This window comes from Colossoma macropomum, unplaced genomic scaffold (assembly GCF_904425465.1).
Source record: "Colossoma macropomum unplaced genomic scaffold, Colossoma_macropomum, whole genome shotgun sequence".
NCBI lineage: Eukaryota > Metazoa > Chordata > Actinopteri > Characiformes > Serrasalmidae > Colossoma > Colossoma macropomum.
In genome coordinates, this window is record NW_023494798.1 from 6845804 (window position 1) to 6871414 (window position 25611).

The 25611-nt window shown below is 38.8% G+C and overlaps 1 protein-coding gene across 1 annotated transcript; it reads left to right on the plus strand.

Moving 5' to 3' along the window:
- The first annotated feature begins 2335 nt into the window (after positions 1-2335).
- LOC118818536 (extracellular calcium-sensing receptor-like) lies at positions 2336-22085 on the plus strand. Its single transcript, XM_036585782.1, has 13 exons — positions 2336-2535; positions 2719-3019; positions 3164-3940; positions 4719-4943; positions 6172-6354; positions 13168-13470; positions 15522-15544; positions 17104-17280; positions 17464-17764; positions 17909-18685; positions 19508-19732; positions 20930-21053; positions 21172-22085. The coding sequence occupies exons 1-13, from the start codon at positions 2336-2338 to the stop codon at positions 22083-22085; spliced, it is 4530 nt and encodes a 1509-aa protein (XP_036441675.1).
- Positions 22086-25611: the final 3526 nt, after the last annotated feature.

The following is a 25611-nucleotide window of genomic DNA, read 5'->3' on the forward strand; positions in this document are numbered from 1 at the left end:
AGAACTGGTATGCTGAGGTGAAACTCATTCGCACGATCAGTTCATCCAGACATCTATTGCACTGGACAGTTCAACTTGGGAAAGAAGAGACATTGAAATATCCTTTTTAAGCAAAAACTCCCCAGAAAATCCTCTTATACTTTGATTGCCATGACAATCTTTACATTACCCAAGCTTACCTTGGAATACTGGAGAGATTTCTAAATAGAGCCCACTTTGTAGTAAATGTTTGTCCCTGCTGTGTCATGTGACTTAGGTAGAAAGTCCGCTCAACTTCGGGGAGCTACTGTTTTCACTAAACTGGATGTGTGCGGTGCTTATGAACTAAATCACTGAAGGGGACGAGTGGAAGACAGCTGTCAGCACAACCAAAGGGCACAATAAATACTTAGTCATGCTGTTCAGGCTATTGTGAAGCCCCTCCTTTTTTTTTTTTTGTTGATATGTTTGGTCACTGGGTCATTGCCTACATAAATAATATTCTGATATACTCCACCTCCCTATGCAAACATATACAATATCTGTCTCATCCTCCAAAGGCTCCTTGACGACAAGTTATTCATCAAAGCATAGAAGTGTGAATTACACTTAGTGTTCCAACATAGATAAGCAGGGGATAAGCATGGATGATCATAAAATCTGTAAAGTTGTGGAACGGCCTCAACCGATTTCCATCAAAGAAGCTCTTGGGTTTTGCAAATTTAAATATTTTATTTGGAATTTCAGTTCCATTGCCATCCCCCTAACATCACTTTTGTGAGGTACACCTAATATGTTATCTTAGAATTCTGCTGTGTTTGCAGCTTTAAAAGCCCTCAGCCCTCTTGTTGAAGCATTTTGACCTTTTCATAGTAAAAGTCAACTGATCTAATTCCGGTACTGGTGTTAAATCCCCTATTGCACATGTCCAGTCTGGAACTTCTTCTACTGATTGACTCTGACTGCAGTTAGACTGGAGCATGTGAAAGACGTGCTGAAAATAACATCAATTTACCATAGGGTTGTAAGAGTTAATGTTCTCTATGGATTTTGTTGAACAGTCCAATGATGATTTATTAGACCCAATTAAGAAAGATGTAGCTTCATATGTCTCAATAGAAGCACATGGGGGAGGGGGGTGGGGTTAACATCTACTTGGACGGCCACTGTAAAATGCTTCATAGATGCTTATTTGGCATTTGACTTACATTCTAATACTTATCTAAGAAAAAAACTTAGATCTAACCTTAACCCTATCCAAAACCAATCATCTAAACCTCACTTATATTCTAAGCCTAAACCTGGTAATAATACTAACCCTAACACTATGGAGAATCACATGACTTTGAAATAATAATGAATAAAGTAGCTATAAAAAGTAATAAAAATTGTTTGTCAATGAAATAAACATCTATAAATAAACTATAGAATGCTTTGCAAATAAAATGAACCCATAGTTAGTGGATGGATATTGGCCTAGATTAATTTGTGAAGAACAGCTGGGTGTGGCCAAACATCACACCCCTATGTGCTTACTGAACATCTCATTCAAAGATGGGTATAGGTATGGAATTCTTCCACCATATTGCACCATGGAGAGTATCTGATATAAGCAAACTGGCAGTTAGTGGTCTCCTCCAATTGTGATGAACTGTCCAACGAACTGTCTCTGAAGAAGCACTTGATAAAGGGGGAAATAGGGTAACACTACTTGAATAGCCCTTTGTAAATGCTTTATATAGGTTTTTATAGCATTTAACTTAAATTTTCCTAATTGTCTACTAAATCTATCTGAATATACTCTAACCCTAACCTGAACCTTAAACTAAAACATAAACCTACCACTCACTCTGTTCCTAAGCCTAAACATGGTACTAATACTAGCCATACAATATGAAACTAGTGTTAGTGTGAAAGTTTGTAGTCAAGTGGCCGAACAGTGGCGCTGCAGGTAATACAGCTCTTAGTGGGAGAGGTAATTATGCAAGGGAATCAATCTCGTGTGAATCTCGGCTAACTGAATCACGCCTTTGTTTTGCGCACTCTCGAGGAATTGCGCACTACAATTGTGCGTAATTTCACTTAATTGTGTCACTGCCCAAGCTGAACTCTTAATATGGCCGAAGATTAATTACCTCAATACGCCACAATGGAAAACAACAGAGACAAAAACAAAAGTTGTGCCCATCATTGCAATTACTATTCATCACATAACTATGCCTCATGAGTCTGTGCTCACACCCACTGGGCATCATAAAAAGGAGGTTCTATAAATACACTCACTCTGTCCTTCAGAGGGCTGAGAACAACCAAGCATACAATGCAGCTCACTTCAGTTTTAAAGATGTTTGTATTAATGCTGTGGTTAACCGGGCTCAGGCCAACATCATGTGAACCTGACCTGGTCAGCTGCAGGCTGTGGGCTGAGCCTCAGATGCCTGGTCTTTATATGGATGGAGATTTTGTGATTGGGGGGACTTTCCCCATTCATTACTACACGAGATCAGAGCAGAACACCTACACCAGACCGCCACTCCAGCTGCAGTGCTCTGGGAGGTCTGTCTGTGAGTGTGGAGTGAACAGTTGTGCTGTGGAATAACAGAAATTATATTGATCACTTTTCCTCTTTTTTGCAGTTATGCACTACTTACTGAGATAGTGACGTCTATCAGCATTTGGTAAGATGGAAACTTACTTTGTGTCATTGTTTTGTTTGTTATGTTTTATGTTTCTAAACAGTATGAATTTCAGAGAGCTGCGCTTCGCTTGTGCCATGAAGTTCACCATCCACGAGATCAACAACAGAACAGATCTCCTGCCGGGAATCACGTTAGGATACCAGATACACGACTCGTGCTCTGAGGTGGCGATGGCACTCAAACTTGCATTTCAATTTGCAAACGGCATGGAACCATTTTACAATGATACTGATTCCTGTTCAAAATCTGTAGCTGCCGCTGTTCCTGCTCTCGTGGGAGATTCTTATTCCATCTCCTCAATTACCATGACTAGAATGCTGGGTCTTTTTGGAATTCCGCAGGTAATTGTAGACCAAATGGTGCAAAATTAATTATTTGTGTTTAATAATAACTGAGAAAGCATTGTATATCCCTTAACTAAGCGCTGGAATTAAAACAGTCTTCTCATTTAACGCGTCTTTTTGTTTTGCTGTACTGAATAACAGGTGAGTCCTTTCGCAACCTGCGCATGTCTGAGCGATAAGCGTCAGTATCCTGCCTTCTTCAGGACCGTGCCTAGTGACTACCATCAAGCTGCCGCACTAGCAAAACTTGTCAAGTACTTCGGCTGGACATGGATTGGGGCAGTGCGCAGCGACTCAGTTTATGGAAATACTGGAATGGCGTCGTTTCTAATGGCTGCGCAGGAGGAGGGCATCTGTGTGGAGTACTCCGAGGTTTTCTACAGAACAGAACCGCGCAGTAAACTGGAGAGAGTGGCAAACGTCATCCGCAGATCAACAGCCCGGGTATTAGTAGCGTTTCTTCAAGAAGCCGAAGTGAGGCTTCTGTTAGAGGAACTGGCAAGACAGCCGCCGCCCCCCCTTCAGTGGATCGGCAGCGACGCATGGATTACAGATCCAGAGTTTCTGCGCTTTAACATGTGCGCTGGGGCGATAGGATTTGGGGTCCCCCGCTCAGTGATTCCAGGTCTTCGTGAGTTTCTTCTGGATCTCTCTCCAGAACAAGCACTGAAATCGCCCCTGCTAACGGAGTTTTGGGAGAGCTCGTTCAACTGTAGCCTGAAAGGCTCCTCAGGAGGCGCGCGGGAATGTGATGGCAGCGAGGATATCCGCGCGCTGCAGAACCCATATACAGACACGTCGCAGCTGCGCATCACTAACATGGTGTACAAAGCTACGTATGCCATAGCGCATGCCATCCACGGTGTTATCTGTAATGACACGCAGTGTGACAAGAGCGCTAAATTCACACCATGGCAGGTATAAAACTGCTACATTTAAGAACAGTTCCGTAGGTTGCTGTATAATTGGAATGAGCATGATTTTATCTTTAAAATTGTATATATTTATTAATTTGTGTCAATGGGGTTATATGAGTATAAATCGGGGTAGGTTGTTAATTTGTGTCAATTTTAAAATTAAGTACACTCCAAAAAATGATGCGTTAAATCAACACACTAACTTCTTTTACTTATTGTAACACTTTTTGTCTCATACTGTTTTCTGATTTAACATATTCTGTCTTAAAAATACCCCAAAATATGTTATCCATAACTGGGAACAGAAATATTTCAACGCATTTGGTGTTAAAATGACAAAATATGTGTCGTCCTAGCAGACTCCACTGGTGTATATAGTTAGTGACACAATGTGGTGTTTTTAACACACATGGTTTAACAGTGTAATATATCAGCGTCTGTGACACCACTGCTAAGATGTGCTATGTTTCCTGGACACCATGACAAAAACCTTTCAAGTACACATTAAAAAGAGGAATTACCATATGTCTTGTTTATATAGTAATACAATAAAGTATACATATAAATATACATCACTCTTTATTTGGTTTATTGTTATTTTCAGCTGATTTCCATAGTTTTCAAGTTTAGAGATACCATTTACCATCTCAATGATCAAACTGCCCAAATAATATTTGACAGTGAATCATTATGTCAATATTCATCGATACTGAATAAGCAGTGTTTTGCAATGTGTTGATCAGCGTTCACAGTTTGTCAAATGATGTCTTCCACTGCAGATACTCGACCAGCTCAAGACAGTGAACTTCACTACAAAGACTGGCTATCAGGTCTCATTTGATGCCAATGGTGATCCTGTGGCCGTCTACGAGCTCATAAATTATCAATTTAAAAAAGATGGTGTTTTGGGTGTCATCACTGTGGGCCAGTATGACACATCTAGACCAAAAGGCCAGGAGTTCAGTGTGAGCAGACCTATCATCTGGTTGGGGGGACAGACCGAGGTACAGTCCAAAACTTCCAGAAGTCTTTGATAGCAAACCTGCGTCAGTTAGAAGAACCCAAAATAATTAAGGCAGTCAGTTGTGATAATTGTTGTCTAAATTTGCTTTAAAAAGTTTTAAAAATACATTAAAGCAAGTTTTCATTCATGCAATGAAATATTTTCTAAGAAAAATATAGGTTTAAGATTTGTTACACACAAAAAAAAGGAAAGAATTTCAAAATATTTATTGCTCTGATTAATAATTACATTTACAATTTACACTAAATCCCCAAAAAAAACGTAATATTTAAAATATTTTGATTGTCTTAAGTTCATAATCATCATCATCATCATCATCATCATCATTAACCGCTTAGTCCAGATTCCTCCAGCTCATTCCTGGGGACCCCAAGCCGCTCCCACGCCAATTTGGAGATATAATCCCTCCAGCGGGTCTTAGGGGTCCCGGGGTCTTGTCCCAGTAGGCGGTGTCTGATACACCCCCACCGGGAGGCGTCCAGGGGGCATCCGGATAAGATGCCCGAAACACCACAAAAAAACAATACACTACAAAACAATCAGTATCACAGAGACTATGATTGTTTTTATGTGCTAATTGTTTTAATCCATCCCACATCCACTTGTTCACCTGCATATTACTAATACAAGCTAGATGGGTAAACTGCAACACAAAACTCCATCATAGTTAATGTAATGAATCCTTCTAATACACATCCATTCCTAAAGTTTAGTATAAAGACAACCTGTTGTACCTTCAAAATGATTTTTTTAAATAATGAAAGTTGTGAAAAATTTGAGCTAGTTAAAAGAAACTAGCAAACCGTTAATAAATCAGTCACAAACATTTCTTTTTACTTAAACCTCCAAATGCAAATCTAATTGATCTAAAGTTAGCCAATACACAACGTATACAAAGATGTTTTAAAGTTTTTAAATGTGCTTTACTATTTCTTTACTCACTTTCTTTATTTTTAAAACAACTATAAATGTTTTGCATATGTTTAATGTCTTTCAGGTGCCAAGATCTGTGTGCAGTGAGAGCTGTCCTCCAGGAACCAGGAAGGCTGTGCAGAAAGGAAAGCCAGTCTGCTGCTATGACTGTATACCATGTGCAGAAGGAGAGATCAGTAACAAGACAGGTTGTGTATCACAATATAAAAAATATTGCTGGGGACAGCACTAATTAATTTTTATATTTTTTTCTCAATCCCTCGCTGTTCTTTCAGAAATATGATTCTCAATATTTGTCTAATGTTTCAGACTCTCTTAACTGTGTGGGCTGCCCTCCTGAGTTCTGGCCCAACACCCAGCAAGACAGCTGCGTCCCCAAGCCTGTGGAGTTCTTGTCCTGGGATGACACTCTAAGCATCATCCTGACAGTGTTCTCCATCTCTGGGGCCTTCATAGCTGTATGTGTGACTGCTGTCTTCTACAAACACAGAGCTTCTCCAATTGTCCGAGCCAACAACTCAGAGCTGAGCTTCCTGCTGCTCTTCTCACTGACTCTGTGTTTCCTCTGTTCACTTACTTTCATTGGTCGGCCCTCTGAGTGGTCCTGTATGCTGCGCCACACAACGTTTGGGATCACCTTCGTCCTCTGCATCTCCTGTGTTCTGGGGAAAACAATAGTGGTGTTAATGGCCTTCAGAGCTACACTTCCAGGCAGTAATGCCATGAAATGGTTTGGGCCTCCACAGCAGAGACTCAGTGTTCTCACCTTCACTCTCATACAGGTCCTAATTTGTGTTGTTTGGTTGACAACATCTCCTCCTTTTCCTTTCAAAAATCTAAAACAATACAAGGAAAGGATAATACTGGAATGTGGATTAGGTTCAGCTATAGGTTTCTGGGCTGTGCTGGGTTATATAGGATTTCTGGCTCTTTTGTGTTTTATTTTTGCTTTTCTAGCACGGAAGCTGCCTGATAACTTTAATGAGGCCAAGTTCATCACATTCAGCATGCTCATATTCTGTGCAGTTTGGCTTACCTTTATCCCAGCTTATGTCAGCTCTCCTGGAAAGTTCACTGTAGCTGTAGAGATATTTGCTATTCTTGCTTCAAGCTTTGGTTTAATTACTTGTATTTTTGCTTCCAAGTGTTTCAAAATCATGTTTAGGCCAGAGCAGAATACCAAGAAACACCTTATGGGTAAAGTGCCCTCTAAGTCTCTCTGAGACTCTCACACTTATTGTATATGCAGCACCTCATACAAAAAGTGCTGATTTATGTGTAGGTTTATGTGTACATAGCAGCTTCTTTAATACATATTTATAACTAAATTATGTTTTGTGTAGAAATATGTAAGTAACCTTTTCACATATACCACTTTAATGATAATAGATAATAATATATAATGCCAAATTAAACAGAATTGTCCCTAAACCTACTTTTTAGCACTTTCATCTTGTACTTCCACATCTAACTTGAACCCTTATAATTGCTTTGAGAATATATTGCTTATTAAATTCAATTTTAAACAAATAATGAGAGGCTCTTGTCCGTCAAGATTTGGTGGTAGGATGGCCACCTCTCTCTTCTACTCTCTCAACATCATTTCAGTCTATGCAGTATCTGGTAGATGAGATAATGGAATCGGCACTCTGCTTTCTCCTCTGTGTAGAACTGTCTAGTGACGTTGAGTTTGCGAGAGTTAGAATATATGCAGCTTGTTGTGTCTAAAATAAGGAAGGAGAAAAATTGGAAAAAACATCCATATGTGCTTTTTCAACATTGTCATATAGAAATAACGAAAAGCCTTACTTACCTCTTCAGTGAGATCCAGCAGTGTACAGTCAGTGAAATGTGAGCACTTTCCTCCATACTATCAGAGTGTCTTAGACAAGGACTTAGAAATCTGCTGAGGGATGTGATTTCAGAGTGTCTGATGATTTTCCCAAACTGTCCAAGAACACTGCCTTAGGAACAGTCAGAAAAGACCCGGCCTTACGTGTTTCAGAAGAGGCACAGGGGCTTTACTTAGGGAAACAACTGATTTGATAGCTCACTGTAAAAGCTTCATAGATGCTTCACTTGCATTTGGCTTACATGCTACCATATAGTGTCCAAGCATGTGCAGAGCGTAGGACCCTGTTGTGATTGAGGGAGTTTTTCTTATTATTCTTATTCTCCACTAAAATGATTCACCGAGATCAACCACAATTATGTGGACATAAAACTTTGTCACTTGTCCCTCCCACTACCCATTTGAGCCTTATTTGCCTCAAAGGGGCATCATGTATACCCATTTTTTTACTTTTAATTTTTTTTTAAAATTACTATATATATATATATATAATATATATATATATATATATATACATACATATATATATTATTTATTTATTTTTTTTTCCCTATTTTATTTGGCTCCTGTCAAACTAATTTGCAATTTGGACCATTTAGCTTTGTCTTATTTTGATTTTATGCTATTTTGAAAAATATGCGAACGATACTTTCATATACTAGTCCTAGGTTTTTTTGCTCTATCCTCTAATCCTCTAATTTGAGTGAAGTAGCAGTCTGTATGATAAGTATGTGCATCTGTGGATACATGTCTCTCTCCCTACTAATATGTCATTCTTTCATTCATTAGTAAGAGCTAAGAGAGAGGAACCAATACTGCAAAAAAATCTGATGTCTGAACAAGCGTAGCCAGAGTCACAAGATTAACAATATACTATTGTTTTGTTATTGGTGAAAGCTGTGAGCTATAAGCCTATCATTTTTGTTTTGTGAGTGACATGATAAAGTATCTATGTGCCTCTCCGACTGCGTCTGCAGAACTTCTTACTCATTCACCAACATGGAGTGATTCTCCTCCTTAGTAATTATGGGAAATATTTTTGACATTTATAAGCAATTTAGCTATCATAATTAACCATTCTGGATTATTTCATAATCCTCTAAAAAAATTACCCGTTTACTTTTCCCCCCCCCCAACTTTCTACAAAACCTGATTCTAAAGTAGTGTTTTAGTTGAAGCACACTGTAAATTATTAGGGGGCGCTACAAGTGCCAAATAACTGTTATTCATGCTAAAAGTTTGCATTTGTCATCTTGAATACAAATTACAAGGACTACTTTTGAATCAAAATACATGGCCATCATCAACCAATTAGCTTTCAGCAAGCATTAGTATAACTTAACTCCCTGAACATTAAAGTCATTTGAATGTTGTTATGAAATTTGTTCTATGTATGTCTTCAATGTTGCTACATAAACATAATTTCAGTGTGATACACTGTAAATAGAGAAGTGAAATAGCATTTAAAAATGGTTTAATACAAGCAGAAAGGTAAAACAACCCCATTTCCAAAAAAAATTGGGACTCTGTGCTAAATGTAAATAAAAACATAATGCAATGATGTGCAAATCATTTAAACTCTATATGTAATTGAAAATAGTACAAAGACAACAAATCAAATGTTAAAACTGAGGAATTTTATTATGGACAAATATGTGCCCATTTTGAAATTGATCCAACAACACATTCCAAAAATGTTGGGACAGGGGCAACAAAGGACTGGCAAAGTTGGGTAATGCTAAAAAAACTCCTGGTCAGTAACATGATTGGGTAGAAAAAGAACATCCCAGAGAGGCTGAGTCTGGCAGAAGTAAAGATGGGGAGTTGTTCACCACTCTGTGAAAAACTGCACAAGCAAATAGTGCAACAATTTAAGAATAACATTTCTCGACATAAAATAGCAAAGAACTTTTGCTTTTCATCATATACGGTACATAATATCATTAAAAGATTCAGAGAATCTGGAGAAATCTCTGTATGCAAGGGACAAGGCCAAAAATCAGTATTTGCTGGCCATGACCTTTGGGCCCTCAAGTGGCACTGCATTAAAAACAGACATGATTCTGTAATGGAAATCATTGCATGGACTCAGCAACAATTTTGAAAAACACTGTCTGTGTCGCTGCATCCACAATTGCAAGTTAAAACTCAAAACGCAAAGAAGAAACCATATATAAACATGATAAAGAAATGCTGCCACCTTCTCTGGGCCTGAGCTTATTTAAAATAGACTGAGGGGAAGTGGAAAAGTGTCCTGTCATCCGACAAGTAAACATTGATTTTTTTTTTTGGAAATCATGGACTGTGTCCTCCAAGCTAAAGATCACTCAGCTTGTTATCAATACACAGATCAAAAGCCAGTATTTACGATGGTATAGGGGTGCATTTGTGCTCATGGCATGGGTGGCATGCACATCTGTGAAGGCACCATTAATGATGAATGATATATATATATATATCATTCATCATTAATGGTGCCTTCACAGATGTGCATGCCACCCATGCCATGAGCACAAATGCACCCCTATACCATCGTAAATACTGGCTTTTGACATTCTTGCTGAAATATATATATATATATATATATATATATATATATATATATATATATATATATATATATATTTCAGCAAGAATGTCAAACCACATTCTGCATGTATTACAACAGTATTGCTCCATATTAAAAGAGTCCAGGTGCTACACTGGCCTGCCTACAGTCCAGACGTGTCACCCAGTAATAACATTTGGTGCATTATGAAATGAAAAATACAACAAAGGAGACCCTGAACTGTTGAGCAGCTGAAATCCTATGTTGAAAAAGAAGGGAAAACACTTTTTCAAAACTACAGCAGTGTCACCTCAGTTCCCAAATGCTTACAGAGTGGTGGTAAAAGAAGAGGTGATGAAACACAGTCATAAACATGCCCCGTCCCAACTTTTTTTGAAATGTGTTGTTGACATCAAATTCAAAATGGGCATATATTTTTCAAAAAGCAATAAAATTCCTTAGCTTCAACGTTTCAACATTTGTTATGTTGTCATTGTAGTATTTCTGTTCCAAAAATATGGTTTACATGATTTGCAGATCATTGCATTCTATTTTTATTTACAATCCCATTAAAAAAAGCTGGGATGCTGTGCAAAATGTAAATGAAAACAAAATGCAATGATATGCAAATAATTTAAACTCTATATTTAATTGAAAATAGTACAAAAATAACATATTAAATGCTAAAACTGAGAAATTTTATTGTTTTTTGAAAATGTATGCCCATTTTGAATTTGATGTCAGCAACATGTTCCAAAAAAGTTGGGCCGGGTGTATGTTTACCACTGTGTTGCATCACCTCATCTTTTAACACCACTCTGTAAGCGTTTCGGAACTGAGGAGACCACCTGCTGTTGTTCTGAAAATGATATATTTTCCCATTCTTACTTGATGTAGGATTTCAGCTGCTCATAGTTCAGGGCCTCTTTTGTCATTTTTCTTGTTTCATAAAGAGCCATATGTTTTCAGTGGTGACAGGTCTGATCTGCAGGCAAGCCAGTTTAGCACCCTAACTTTTTTACTATACAGCCATGCTGTTGTAATACATGCAAAATGTGGTTTGACATTGCATGTATCTTTGAGAATTAATAGTGCCTTCACAATTGTGCCAGTCACCTATGTCATGTGCACAAATGCACTCCCATACCATCTCGAATGCTGGCTTTTGAACTGTGTGCTGATAAAAGGCCTGATAGCCTTTGGTCAAGAGGTTGCAGTGTCCATGATTTCCAAAGATAATTTCAAATTTTGATTCAGCAGACCACAGAACACTTTTCCACTTTGCCTCAGCCCATCTTAAATGAGTTCAGGCCCAGAGAAGGTGGCAACATTTCTGCATCCTGTTTATATAAGATTTCTTCTTTGCATCGTAGAGTTTTAACTTGCATTTGTGGATGCAGCGAGGAACTTTGTTTCCAAACAGTGGTTTTCAGAAGTGTTCCGGAGCCTTTGCAGTGATTTCTACTACAGTATCATGTCTGTTTTTAATGCAGTACCACCTGAGGCCCCAAAGATCACAGCAAGCCAGTACTGGTTTTCAGCCTTGTCCCTTGCATACAGAGATTTCTCTGGATTGTCTAAATCTTTCTAGTCAGTAAACAGGCATAGGTCAAATCCAAAAAAGTGTGTGTGTGTGTGTGTGTGTGTGTGTGTGTGTGTGTGTGTGTGTGTGTGTGTGCGCGAGAGAGAGAGAGAGAGAGAGAGAGAGAGAGAGAGAGAGAGAGAGATTGTGTGTGTGTGGTGGGGTGTGTGTGACTGCCAATAGGGAAAAAAACAGAATAAAAAACAAATAATCACATTAAGATTTTAATTAATTAAACTTTATTTATTTATTTATTTATTTATTTATTTACACATTTGTACACAAAGTGTGAAAGTTTTGTGACCTCCTTCTTCCATTTCTGTGTACACCTCAGGCGTTTTTATAATGGTTTATCAGTAACATTTTAATTTTTAGTTCATTCTTGAACTAAGTTTTTTTAGTAAATAGGATGCTGTCTAATATGCGCTGGGATGGACTGGCGACCTGTCCAGAGTCTTTCCTGCTTTCTGCACGATGAATACTGGGAAAGGCTCCAGCATCCTCCGCGACACAGAAGGATGGATGCTGCCTGGCTGATAACTGGACTCAAACCAGCAGCATGTAAATCTGACCTGGTCAGCTGCAGACTGTGGGCTGAGCCTCACATGCCTGATATTTATATGAAAGGAGATTTTGTGATTGGAGGGAGTTTCGCCATTCATTACTACATGAAATCAGTGCAGAACAGCTACACCAGACAGCCGTTACCGCCACAGTGCTCTGGGAGGTCTGTGTGTGAGTGAACAGTGCAGGGAGAATCACAGAAAAATTGTGATAATCAGATTTCTATTTTGCGGTTATGCGCTACTAATTGAGTTATTGATGTATCAAAGCATTTGGTAAAAAGATACTTATTCTGTGTGAATGATTTTAATATATCGTATGTTTCTAAACAGTATGAGCTCCCTAAAAAGGGAGCTGCGCTTCGCTCGTGCAATGGAGTTCACAATTGAAGAGATCAACAACAGAACAGATCTCCTGCCGGGAATCACGATAGGCTATCAGATACACGACTCGTGCTCTGAAGTGCCGATGGCTGTTAAAGTTGAATTTCAGTTTGCAAACGGCATGGAACCATTTTACAATGATACTGATTCCTGTTCAAAATCTGCAGCTGCCGCTGTTCCTGCTCTCGTGGGAGATTCTTATTCCATATCTTCAATGAGTATGGCCAGAATGCTGGGTCTTTTTGGAATTCCACAGGTGATTTTAGGCTGCACTAATTGGGGCTAGGATTAAATCGGGCTAATCAATTAACGCGTCTTTTTTTTTGCTGTACTGAATAACAGGTGAGTCACTACGCAACCTGCGCATGTCTGAGCGATAAGCGTCAGTATCCTGCCTTCCTCAGGACCGTGCCTGGTGACCACCACCAAGCGGCCGCACTAGCAAAAACAGTCAAGCATTTTCGCTGGACATGGATTGGGGCAGTGCGCAGCGATACAGACTACGGAAATTATGGAATGGCGTCGTTTCTAAAGGCTGCGCAAGAGGAGGGCATCTGTGTGGAGTACTCTGAGTCCTACTACAGAACAGAACCGCGCAGTAAACTGGAGAGAGTGGCAAACGTCATCCGCAGATCAACAGCCCGGGTAATAGTAGCGTTTCTTCATGAAGACGATTTAAGGTTTCTGTTGGAGGAACTGGCAAAACGGCACAGTATTCCACATCAAGATGGATTCTGTGTGATCATTTCCAGAATATATTGCTTTTTAAGTACGATATTATATGAGTAGAGATAGGCTGCTATCCAATCAAGATTTGGTGGTTTGGATGTCCCCCTCTCTCTCCCACTCACTCAGCTTCATGCTCAGTTACATTTCATGAGCCCTAAAGGCCTCAAAAGGGTGCTATATAAACCATAGTCTTTACCAACTAAATTATTTTCCTAATTTCAACTGAGTTTGCAATTTGGACTAAATAGGTCTGCTGACTTTGTGTGTGTGTTTTGTATAATATGTGACACACTTTTGTAAACTAGTCCTAGATCTTTTTGCTAAGTCCTCATCTAACTAGTATCAAAGTATTTGCACGACTCTTATCCCTAAACAGTACTGAAAATTTGGCAGTCATATGGTAATTCATGCTTCTTGATGAATTCAAAGTCATCTAATAATTTTATAGCTCAAATTTGCCTTGTTCCAAAAAATGGAAACTTCACAATAGCCTTTTCCTTTAGGCACATGTACACCATTAGGGGGTGCTATACATGTTAAAACCCGCTTCTTAGCATTTGTTCATCTGATCATATTAAAATTTTGCATACTGCATCTATGATAAATGTGGTTGTAAGTCAAAATGTATAGCCTCTTTTAACTGATCAGCTTTCGGCAAGCATTTGAGTGGCTTAAATTCTTCCAAACATTTTGTGGGCAACCTGCACAACCTTTAAGCTACAGAGATGTTACACACATCAGAGCACTCAGCAGTCTCTGGCCTCACTAGCCAGTGTGACATCACTGAGCTGTGACATCAGTAGTGTGTATGACATCATCTGTGTGCTGGTTTAAAAAGGCAAATGGCAACTGGAGAAGATTTAACAAGCTAAAAGAAAAACAGTTTGGTGAGTTTAAATTCACAGCTAGCCTAATTAGATTTAGTTAGCTAGCTAGCATTAGCTATGGTTGTTAGCAAACTGACTGAGAATTTGGTTCTTTAACTAATAAAAGTTTGCAGTCACAAAAATGAAGAGTACAACTTTAGCTATGTTTATATTTTACTGCCTATTTATTCTGTCTACTCCTTCCTATATTTGCAGTTAAATTACTTAGACGAATTTTAGTTTCCACCTTGAATGGTGCAGCAGTTTCATTCTGGCACATGTACAGTGGCCAGAATGTAACTGCTGCTAGGTGTTGCATTGTTTAAGGTGGGATGGAAATGGTACTCCCAGTTGATATCTTGACAAGTTTTCTGTTTCTGGAAATATTTCATGGATGAGTTAAAAATAATTGTCCTTGGAGTTTGAATAATAGCACATAATCACTGTAATTTTTTAAAAGAACAATCATTAGGATCGTCTATTTTTGGTTGTTGCACCAACGAAAGTGGACTTGAATGTGTATTACATTTTTTATGAAAATCAGGTCTACATATGGAATATGACAACAGTAGAATAAGTTTCCTCACACTCAAGTCTGTGCACAGCACTGAATCACTATCATGTTCTAGGCAAATAGTCATGACTGATAGATGTCATGTTCATCTAAAATATTGCAAAATAAGACAATAATTGGACTTGCATGTTTGTTTGAGTGTGTGTGTGTGTGTGTGTGTGTGTGTGTCTGCCAGTGTAGAAAATAAATAAAATAATTATTAAATTATAAAATTATTAGTACCACCCCTACTATCATAAGGATAAGAAAAAAAACATGAATCAAGATATATAGAAATAAATATTGAAATCAATGATTAATGCATTTTTTGTCAAATTTTTATATTTAGTTTATTTTTACATTTATTTACATTATTTCTTAAGTTTTGAAAATGTATTTTAGATTTAGATTTATTATTTTATTATTTTATTTATTTTTCATATAAGCAGACCCTGTCTTCCATAGTGTTTGTGACCAGGTGTGTTTGGTTGAGATTTGTGAGGTTCGATTATGGAAGTTTCTGGACACTGGGCATTCTTTTTCCGCAGGATGCTGAGGGAATGGCCACCATGTTAGGGACACTATGTTGGCGGCCTACACTAATCCCTCACGCGAGGGCTATATGTGGACTTTCCGAAATGAGTGCCCAATCAGTCATGAGAGTGGGGGTGCATGCAGAGCCTGAGGATTATGCCCTTACACTCTCAGAAATAAAGGTAGTAAACTGTCACTGGGGTGGGACCCTCAAGTGTACATCTTAGTACCATAAGTCAGGGAATATAAAAGTACCATAATAATAATCTATTGAAATTATATTTTCTGAGGTGTATTGACTCCACACACCCCGTCTCATCGCCAGGCTTTTCTGTTTTAAGGCATTGGGTTATGAAAAGGGACAAATATGTACTTTTAACCTGGAAAACTTTTTAAGGTAAACAATTGGACTTTATGAAAAGGGGGAAATAGGGTAACTCTTTATTTGGGTTGCCAAATCTTAATTTACTCCAACCATATCCTTAACCTAAAGCCAAAACATTAAACTACCACTCACTCTATTCCTAAGCCTATCCAAAACCAATCATCTAAACCTCACTCATATTCCAAGCCTAAACCTGGTAATAATACTAACCCTAACACTATGGAGAATCACATGACTTTGAAATAATAATGAATAAAGTAGTTATAAAAAGTAATAAAAACTGTTTGTCAAACATCTATAAATAAACTATAGAATGCTTTGCAAATAAAATGAACCCATAGTTAGTGGATGGATATTGGCCTAGAATATTTTGTGGAGAAAAGCTGGGTGTGGCCAAACATCACACCCCTATGTGCTTACTGAACATCTCATTCAAAGATAGGTATTACTATGGAATTCTTCCACCATATTGCACCATGGAGAGTATCTGATATAAGCAAATTGGCAGTTAGTGTTCTCCTCCAATTGTGATGAACTGTCCAATGAACTGTCTCTGAAGAAGCACTTGATAAAGGGGGAAATAGGGTAACACTACTTGGATAGCCCTTTGTAAATGATTTATGTTTGATTGTATAGCATTTAACTTAAATTTTCCCAATTGTCTACTAAATCTATATGAATATACTCTAACCCTAACCTGAACCTTAAACTAAAACATAAACCTACCACTCACTCTGTTCCTAAGCCTAAGCCTGGTACTAATACTAGCCATACAGTGTGAAATTAGTGTTAGTGTGAGAAGAGGTGGCCAAACAGTGGCGCTGCAGGTAATTACGCAAGACAATCTCGTGTGAATCTCGGCTAACTGAATCATGCCTTTGTTTTGCGCACTCTCGAGAAATTGCGCACTACAATTGTGTCACTGCCCACGCTGAACTCTAAATATGGCCTATGATTAATTACCTCAATACACCACAATTGAAAACAACAGAAACAGACAAAAACAAAAGTTACGTCCATCACTGCAATTACTATTCATCACATAACCACGCCTCCTGAGTCTAGGCTCACGCCCACAGGGCCTCATAGCAAGGAGGTTCTTTAAATACACTCACTCTGTCCTTCAGAGGGCTGAGAACTACAAAACATACCATGCAGCTCACTTCAGTTTTAATGATGTTTGTGTTAATGCTGTTGTTAACCGGGCTCAGTCCAGCAGCATGTGAACCTGACCTGGTCAGCTGCAGGCTGTGGGCTGAGCCTCAGGTGCCAGGTTTTTATACGGATGGAGATTTTGTGATTGGGGGGACTTTCCCCATTCATTACTATATGAGATCAGAGCAGAACACCTACACCAGACCGCCACTCCAGCTGCAGTGCTCTGGGAGGTCTGTCTGTGAGTGTGGAGTGAACAGTTGTGCTGTGGAATAACAGAAATTATATTGATCACTTTTCCTCTTTTTTGCAGTTATGCACTACTTACTGAGATAGTGACGTCTATCAGCATTTGATAAGACGGAAACTTACTTTGTGTCATTGTTTTGTTTGTTATGTTTTATGTTTCTAAACAGTATGAATTTCAGAGAGCTGCGTTTCGCTCGTGCCATGAAGTTCACCATCCACGAGATCAACAACAGAACAGATCTCCTGCCGGGAATCACGTTAGGATACCAGATATACGACTCGTGCGCTGAGGTGGCGATGGCACTCAAACTTGCATTTCAGTTTGCAAACGGCATGGAACCATTTTTCAATGATACTGATTCCTGTTCAAAATCTGCAGCTGCCGCTGTTCCTGCTCTCGTGGGAGATTCTTATTCCATCTCCTCAATTACCATGACTAGAATGCTGGGTCTTTTTGGAATTCCGCAGGTAATTGTAGACCAAATGGTGCAAAATTAATTATTTGTGTTTAATAATAACTGAGAAAGCATAGTATATCCCTTACCTAAGCGCTGGAATTAAAACAGTCTTTTCATTTAACGCGTCTTTTTGTTTTGCTGTACTGAATAACAGGTGAGTCCTTTCGCAACCTGCGCATGTCTGAGCGATAAGCGTCAGTATCCTGCCTTCTTCAGGACCGTGCCTAGTGACTACCATCAAGCTGCCGCACTAGCAAAACTTGTCAAGTACTTCGGCTGGACATGGATTGGGGCAGTGCGCAGCGACTCAGTTTATGGAAATACTGGAATGGCGTCGTTTCTAAAGGCTGCGCAGGAGGAGGGCATCTGTGTGGAGTACTCCGAGGTTTTCTACAGAACAGAACCGCGCAGTAAACTGGAGAGAGTGGCAAACGTCATCTGCAGATCAACAGCCCGGGTATTAGTAGCGTTTCTTCATGAAGGCGAAGTGAGGCTTCTGTTAGAGGAACTGGCAAGACAGCCGCCGCCTCCCCTTCAGTGGATCGGCAGCGACGCCTGGATTGTAGATCCAGAGTTTCTGCGCTTTAACATGTGCGCTGGGGCGATAGGATTCGGGGTCCCCCGCTCAGTGATTCCAGGTCTTCGTGAGTTTCTTCTGGATCTCTCTCCAGAACAAGCACTGAAATCACCTCTGCTGACGGAGTTTTGGGAGAGCTCTTTCAGCTGTAGCCTAAAAGGCTCCTCAGGAGGCGCGCGGAAATGTGACGGCAGCGAGGATATCCGCGCGCTGCAGAACCCATATACAGACACGTCGCAGCTGCGCATCACTAACATGGTGTACAAAGCTACGTATGCCATAGCGCATGCCATCCACGGTGTTATCTGTAATGACACTCAGTGTGACAAGAGCGCTAAATTCACACCATGGCAGGTATAAAACTGCTACATTTAAGAACAGTTCCGTAGGTTGCCCTATAATTGGAATGAGCATGATTTTATCTTTAAAATTATACACATTTATTGTTTTGTGTCAACTGGGCTATATGGGTATAAATTGTGGGGGGTTGTTCATTTGTTTCAATTTTAAAATTAAGTAAACTCCAAAAAATGATGCGTTAAATCAACACTTGTTTTACTCATTGTAACACTTTTTGTCTCATACTGTTTTCTGATTTAACATATTCTGTCTTAAAAGTACCCCAAAATGTGTTATCCATAACTGGGAACAGAAATATTTCAAGGTATTTGGTGTTAAAATGACAAAATATGTGTCGTCCTAGCAGACTCCACTGGTGTATACAGTTAGTGACACAATGTGGTGTTTTTAAGACACATGGTTTAACAGTGTAATATATCAGCGTCTGTGACGCCACTGCTAAGATGTGCTATGTTTCCAGGAAAACATGGAAAATAATAATAATAATAATAATAATAATAATAATAATAATAATGATAATAATAATAATAATGAAGTAAACATTAAAAATATGAATTATCATTGGATGTGTCTTGTCAATATGGTAATACCACAAAGTATACATGTAAATATGCATCATACTTTATTTGGTTTATTGTTATTTTCAGCTGATTTCAACGGTTTTAAAGTTTAGAGATACCATTTACCATCTCAATGATCAAATTGCCCAAATAATATTTGACAGTGAGTCATTATGTCAATATCGATACTGAATAAGCATTTTTACAATGTGTTGATCAGCGTTCACAGTTTGTCCAATGATGTGTTCCACTGCAGATACTCGACCAGCTGAAGACAGTGAACTTCACTACAAAGACTGGCTATCAGGTCTCATTTGATTCCAATGGTGATCCTGTGGCCGTCTACGAGCTCATAAATTATCAATTTAAAAAAGATGGTGCTTTGGGTGTCATCACTGTGGGCCACTATGACACATCCAGACCAATAGGCCAGGAGTTCAGTATGAGCAGACCTATCATCTGGGTGGGGGGACAGACCGAGGTACAGTAGAACACTTCCAGGAGTCTTTGATAGCAAACCCACGTCAGTTAGAAGAACCCAAAATAATTAAGGCAGTCAGTTGTGATAATTGTTGTCTAAACTTGCTTTAAAAAAGTTTAAAAAAAACATTAAAGAAAGTTGTCATTCATTCAAAGAAGTATTTTCTAAGAAAAATATAGGTTTAGAATTTGTTACACACAGAAAAGGAAAGAATTTCAAAATATTTATTGCTCTGATTAATCATTAAACCTTTACACTAAATCCAGTCATTACACAAATATTTTGAATGTGTTAAGTTCACTGAGAATCACTAATTCAAAAGACAACGTGAAAAATATTACATTCATTCTGTACTTTGCTGTAAACAAGTGCCTAATGACAGCACTACATGAACATTGGCATCAAATAACTCTGGACGGCTCCTCATATTAAAAAACATCATCATCATCATCAGCATCATCATTAACCACTTAGTCCAGATAGGGTCGCAGTAGCGGTTGGGAGAGCAGAGAATCCCAGACGACCCTGTCCCCCGCAACTTCCTCCAGCTTATTCCTGGGGACCCCAAGCCGCTCCCACGCCAACCTGGAGATATAATGCCTCCAGCGGGTCCTAGGACGACCCCAGGGTCTTGTCCCAGTAGGTGGTGCCTGGTACACCCCCACCGGGAGGCGTCCAGGGGGCATCCGGATCAGATGCCCAAACCACTACAAAAAAACAATACACTACAAAACAATCAGTACCACAGAGGCTTTCATTGCTTTTTGTGTGCTAATTGTCTTAATCCATCCCACATCCACTTGTTCACCTGCATATTACTAATACAAGCTGGGATGGGTAAACTGCAACACAAAACTCCATCACAGTTAACGTAATGAATACTTCTAATACACATCTATTCCTAAAGTTTAACATGAAGACAACCTGTTATACCCCCAAAGTGATTTTTTTTTAATGATGGAAGTTGTGAAAAATATTAGCTAATTAAAAGAAACTAGCAAACCGTTAATAAGTCAGTCGCGAACATTTCTTTTTACTTAAACCTCCAAACGCAAATCTAATTGATCTAAAGTTAGCCAATACACAACGTATACAAAGATGTTTTAAATTTTTAAATGTGCTTTACTATTTCTTTACTCACTTACTTTATTTTTAAAACAACAATGATTTTTTTTGCATATGTTTAATGTCTTTCAGGTACCAAGGTCTGTGTGCAGTGAGAGCTGTCCTCCAGGAACCAGGAAGGCTGTGCAGAAAGGAAAGCCAGTCTGCTGCTATGACTGTATACCATGTGCAGAAGGAGAAATCAGTAACAAGACAGGTTGTGGATCACAATACAGACAATATTGCTGAGGACAGGCCTAATTAATTTATATATTTTTTCATGGCCTCGCTGTTCTTTCAGAAATATGGTTCTAAATATTTTTCTAATGTTTCAGACTCTTTGAACTGCATGCGCTGCCCTCCTGAGTTCTGGCCCAACACCCAGCAAGACAGCTGCCTCCCCAAGCCTGTGGAGTTCTTGTCCTGGGACGACACTCTGAGCATCATCCTTACAGCATTCTCCATCACTGGGGCCTTCATAGCTCTATGTGTGATTGCTGTCTTCTACAAACACAGAGCTTCTCCCATCGTCAGAGCCAACAACTCAGAGCTGAGCTTCCTGCTGCTCTTCTCTCTGACTCTGTGTTTCCTCTGCTCACTTACTTTCATTGGTCAGCCCTCTGAGTGGTCCTGTATGCTGCGCCACACAGCGTTTGGGATTACCTTCGTCCTCTGCATCTCCTGTGTTCTGGGGAAAACAATAGTGGTGTTAATGGCCTTCAGAGCTACACTTCCAGGCAGTAATGCCATGAAATGGTTTGGGCCTCCACAGCAGAGACTCAGTGTTCTCACCTTCACTCTCATACAGGTCGTTATTTGTGTTGTTTGGTTGACAATATCTCCTCCTTTTCCTTTCAAAAATCTAAAACAATACAAAGAAAGGATAATACTGGAATGTGAATTAGGTTCAGCTATAGGTTTCTGGGCTGTGCTGGGTTATATAGGATTTCTGGCTCTTTTGTGTTTTATTTTTGCTTTTCTAGCACGGAAACTGCCTGATAACTTTAATGAAGCCAAGTTCATCACATTCAGCATGCTCATATTCTGTGCAGTCTGGATCACCTTTATCCCAGCGTATGTCAGCTCTCCTGGAAAGTTCACTGTAGCTGTAGAGATATTTGCTACTCTTGCTTCAAGCTTTGGTTTAATTACGTGCATTTTTGCTCCCAAATGTTTCATAATCATGTTTAGGCCAGAGCAGAATACCAAGAAACACATTATGGGTAAAGTGCCCTCTAAGTCTCTCTGAGACTCTCACACTTATTGTATATGCAGCACCTCATACAAAAAGTGCTGATTTATGTGTAGGTTTATGTGTACATAGCAGCTTCTTTAATACATATTTATAACTAAATTATGTTTTGTGTAGAAATATGTAAGTAACCTTTTCACATATACCACTTTAATGATAATAGATAATAATATAAAATGCCAAATTAAACAGAATTGTCCCTAAACCTACTTTTTAGCACTTTCATATTGTACTTCCACATCTAACTTGAACCCTTATAATTGTTTTGAGAATATATTGCTTATTAAATTCAATTTTAAACAAATAATGAGAGGCTCCTGTCCGTCAAGATTTGGTGGTAGGATGGCCACCTCTCTCTCCTACTCACTCAGCATCATTTCAGTCTATGCAGTATCTGGTAGATGAGATAATGGAATCGGCACTCTGCATTCTCCTCTGTGTAGAACTGTCTAGTGACCTTGAGTTTGCAAGAGTTAGAATATATGCAGCTTGATGTGTCTAAAATAAGGAAGGAGAACAATTGGAAAAAAATCCATATGTACTTTTTCATCATTGTCATATAGAAATAACGAAAAGCCTTACTTACCTCTTCAGTGAGATCCAGCAGTGTACAGTCAGTGAAATGTGAGCACTTTCCTCCATACTATCAGAGTGTCTTAGACAAGGACTTAGAAATCTGCTGAGGGATGTGATTTCAGAGTGTCTGATGATTTTCCCAAACTGTCCAAGAACACTGCTTTAGGAACAGTTAGAAAAGACCCGGCCTTACGTGTTTCAGAAGAGGCACAGGGGCTTTACTTAGGGAAACAACTGATTTGATAGCTCACTGTAAAAGCTTCATAGATGCTTCACTTGCATTTGACTTACATGCTACCATATAGTGTCCAAGCATGTGCAGAGTGTAGGACCCTGTTGTGATTGAGGGAGTTTTTCTTATTATTCTTATTCTCCACTCAAATGATTCACTGAGATCAAGCATAATTATGCGGATACAAAACTTTGTCACTCGTACCCCCCACTACTCATTTATTTGCATTGAAGGGGCACTATATTAACCTGAATTTTTACTGACAAAATTATTATTATTTTTTTCCCTGTATTTTATTTGGTTCCCATCAAACTAATATGCAATTTGGACCATTTAGCTTGGTCTTATTTGATTTTATGCTATTTTGAAAAATATGCGAATTATACTTTTATAGACTAGTCCTAGGTTTTTTTTTTTTTTTTTTTGCTTAATCCTCATGTTACTGTGAGGCCCTGCAGGCATGGTCAGGTGCTGTCTGTGAGGTGGGTGGCTAGTTTGCTTTTTCCAAAAAAGAAAAATTAAACATTTTCAAAAATTATAATTTTTTTCTACTATACCTGATTATAAATCGTATTTGAATACAAATTACAAGTCAGTTCCTAAGAATTACTTTTGAATCAAAATACATGGCCATCATCAACCAATTAGCTATCAGCAAGCATTAGTATAACTTAACTCCTTGAACATTAAAGTCATTTGAATGTTGTTATGAAATTAGTCCTATGTGTCTTCAATGTTACTACACTGTGAATAGAGAAGTGAAATAGCATTTTAAAATGATTTAATACAAGCAACAAGGTAATACAACCCCATTTCCAAAAAAGTTATGACGCTCTGCACAATGTAAGTAAAAACATAATGCAATGATGTGCAAATAATTTAAACTATATATTTAATTAAAAATAGTACAAAGACAACAAATCTAATGTTAAAACTGAGGATTTTATTGTGGAAAAATATATGCCCATTTTGAATTTGATGCCAACAACATAAATGCTGGGACAGGGACAACAAAGGACTGGTAAATTTGGGTAATGCTAAAAAAAAAACTCCTGGTCAGTAACATGATTGGGTATAAAAAAGCGTCCCAGAGAGGGTGAGTCTGGCAGAGTCTGGAGTTATTCACCACAAATTCACCACCAATTCACGAAGAACGTTTCTCAACATAAAATAGCAAAGAACTTTTGCTTTTCATCATCTACAGTACATAATATCATTAAAAGATTCAGAAAATCTGGAGAAATCTCTGTATGCAAGGGACAAGGCCAAAAACCAGTATTTGCTGGCCATGACCTTTGGGCCCTCAAGTGGTACTGCATTAAAAACAGACATGATTCTGTAGTGGAAATCATTGCATGGACTCAGCAACACTTTTGGAAAACACTGTCTATAAAAAAAAGTTTGTCACTGCATCTACAAATGCAAGTTAAAATTCTAAAACGCAAAGAAGAAACCATATATAAACAGGACAAAGAAACACTGCCACCTTCTCTGGGCCTGAGCTCATTTAAAACTGAGGGGAAGTGTAAACATGTCCTGTCATCTGACAAGTAAACATTTAATTTTGGAAATCATGGACACTGTGTCCTCCAGGCTAAAGACCACTCAGCTTGTTATCAATACACAGATCAAAAGCCAGTATTTGCAATGGTATAAGGGTGCATTTGTGCTCATGGCATGGGTGACGTGCACATCTGTGAAGGCACCATTAATGATGAATGATATATACATGTTTTGGCAACATATGCTACCATCCAGATGACATCTTTTCCAGCGAAGGCCTTGATTATTTCAGCAAGACAATGCCAAACCACATTCTGCATGTATTACAACAGTATTGCTCCATATTAAAAGAGTCCAGGTGCTACACTGGCCTGCCTACAGTCCAGACGTGTCACCCAGTAATAACATTTGGCGCATTATGAAATGAAAAATACAACAAAGGAGACCCTTCTTTTAATAACACTGTGTAAGTGTTTCGGAACTGAGGAGACCAATTGCTGTAGTTTTGAAAATGATATGTTTTCCCATTCTTACTTGGTGTAGGATTTCAGCTGCTCATAGTTCAGGGCCTCTTTTGTCATTTTTCTTGTTTCATAAAGTGCCATATGTTTTCAGTGATGACAGGTCCAAACTGCAGGCAAGCCAATTTAGCACCCTAACTTTTTTACTATACAGCCATGCTGTTGTAATATGTGCAAAATGTGGTTTGACGTTGCCTTGCTGAAATAACCAAGGCCTTCCCTGAAAAAGACACTGTTCTAATGGCAACATATGTTGCCAAAACCTGCATGTGCCTTCCAGAGTTAATGGTGCCTTCACAGATGTGCCAGCCACCCATGCAATGTATACTAATGCACTCCCGTACCATCACAGATGCTGACTTCTGAACTGTGTGCTGATAACAAACCTAAAAGTCTTTAGTCCGGAGGTTGCAGTGTCCACGATTTCCAAAAATAATTTCAAATTTTGCTTCGGCAGACCACAGAACACTTTTCCACTTTGCCTCAATCCATCTTAAATGAGCTCAGACCCAGAGAAGGCAGCAGCGTTTCTGCATCCTGTTTATATAAGATTTTTTCTTTGCATCATAAAGTTTTCACTTGCATTTGTGGATGCAGTGAGGAACTCTGTTTCCAAACAGTGGTTTTCAGAAGTGTTCCTGAGCCTTTGCAGTGATTTCTACTACAGTATCATGTCTGTTTTTAATGCAGT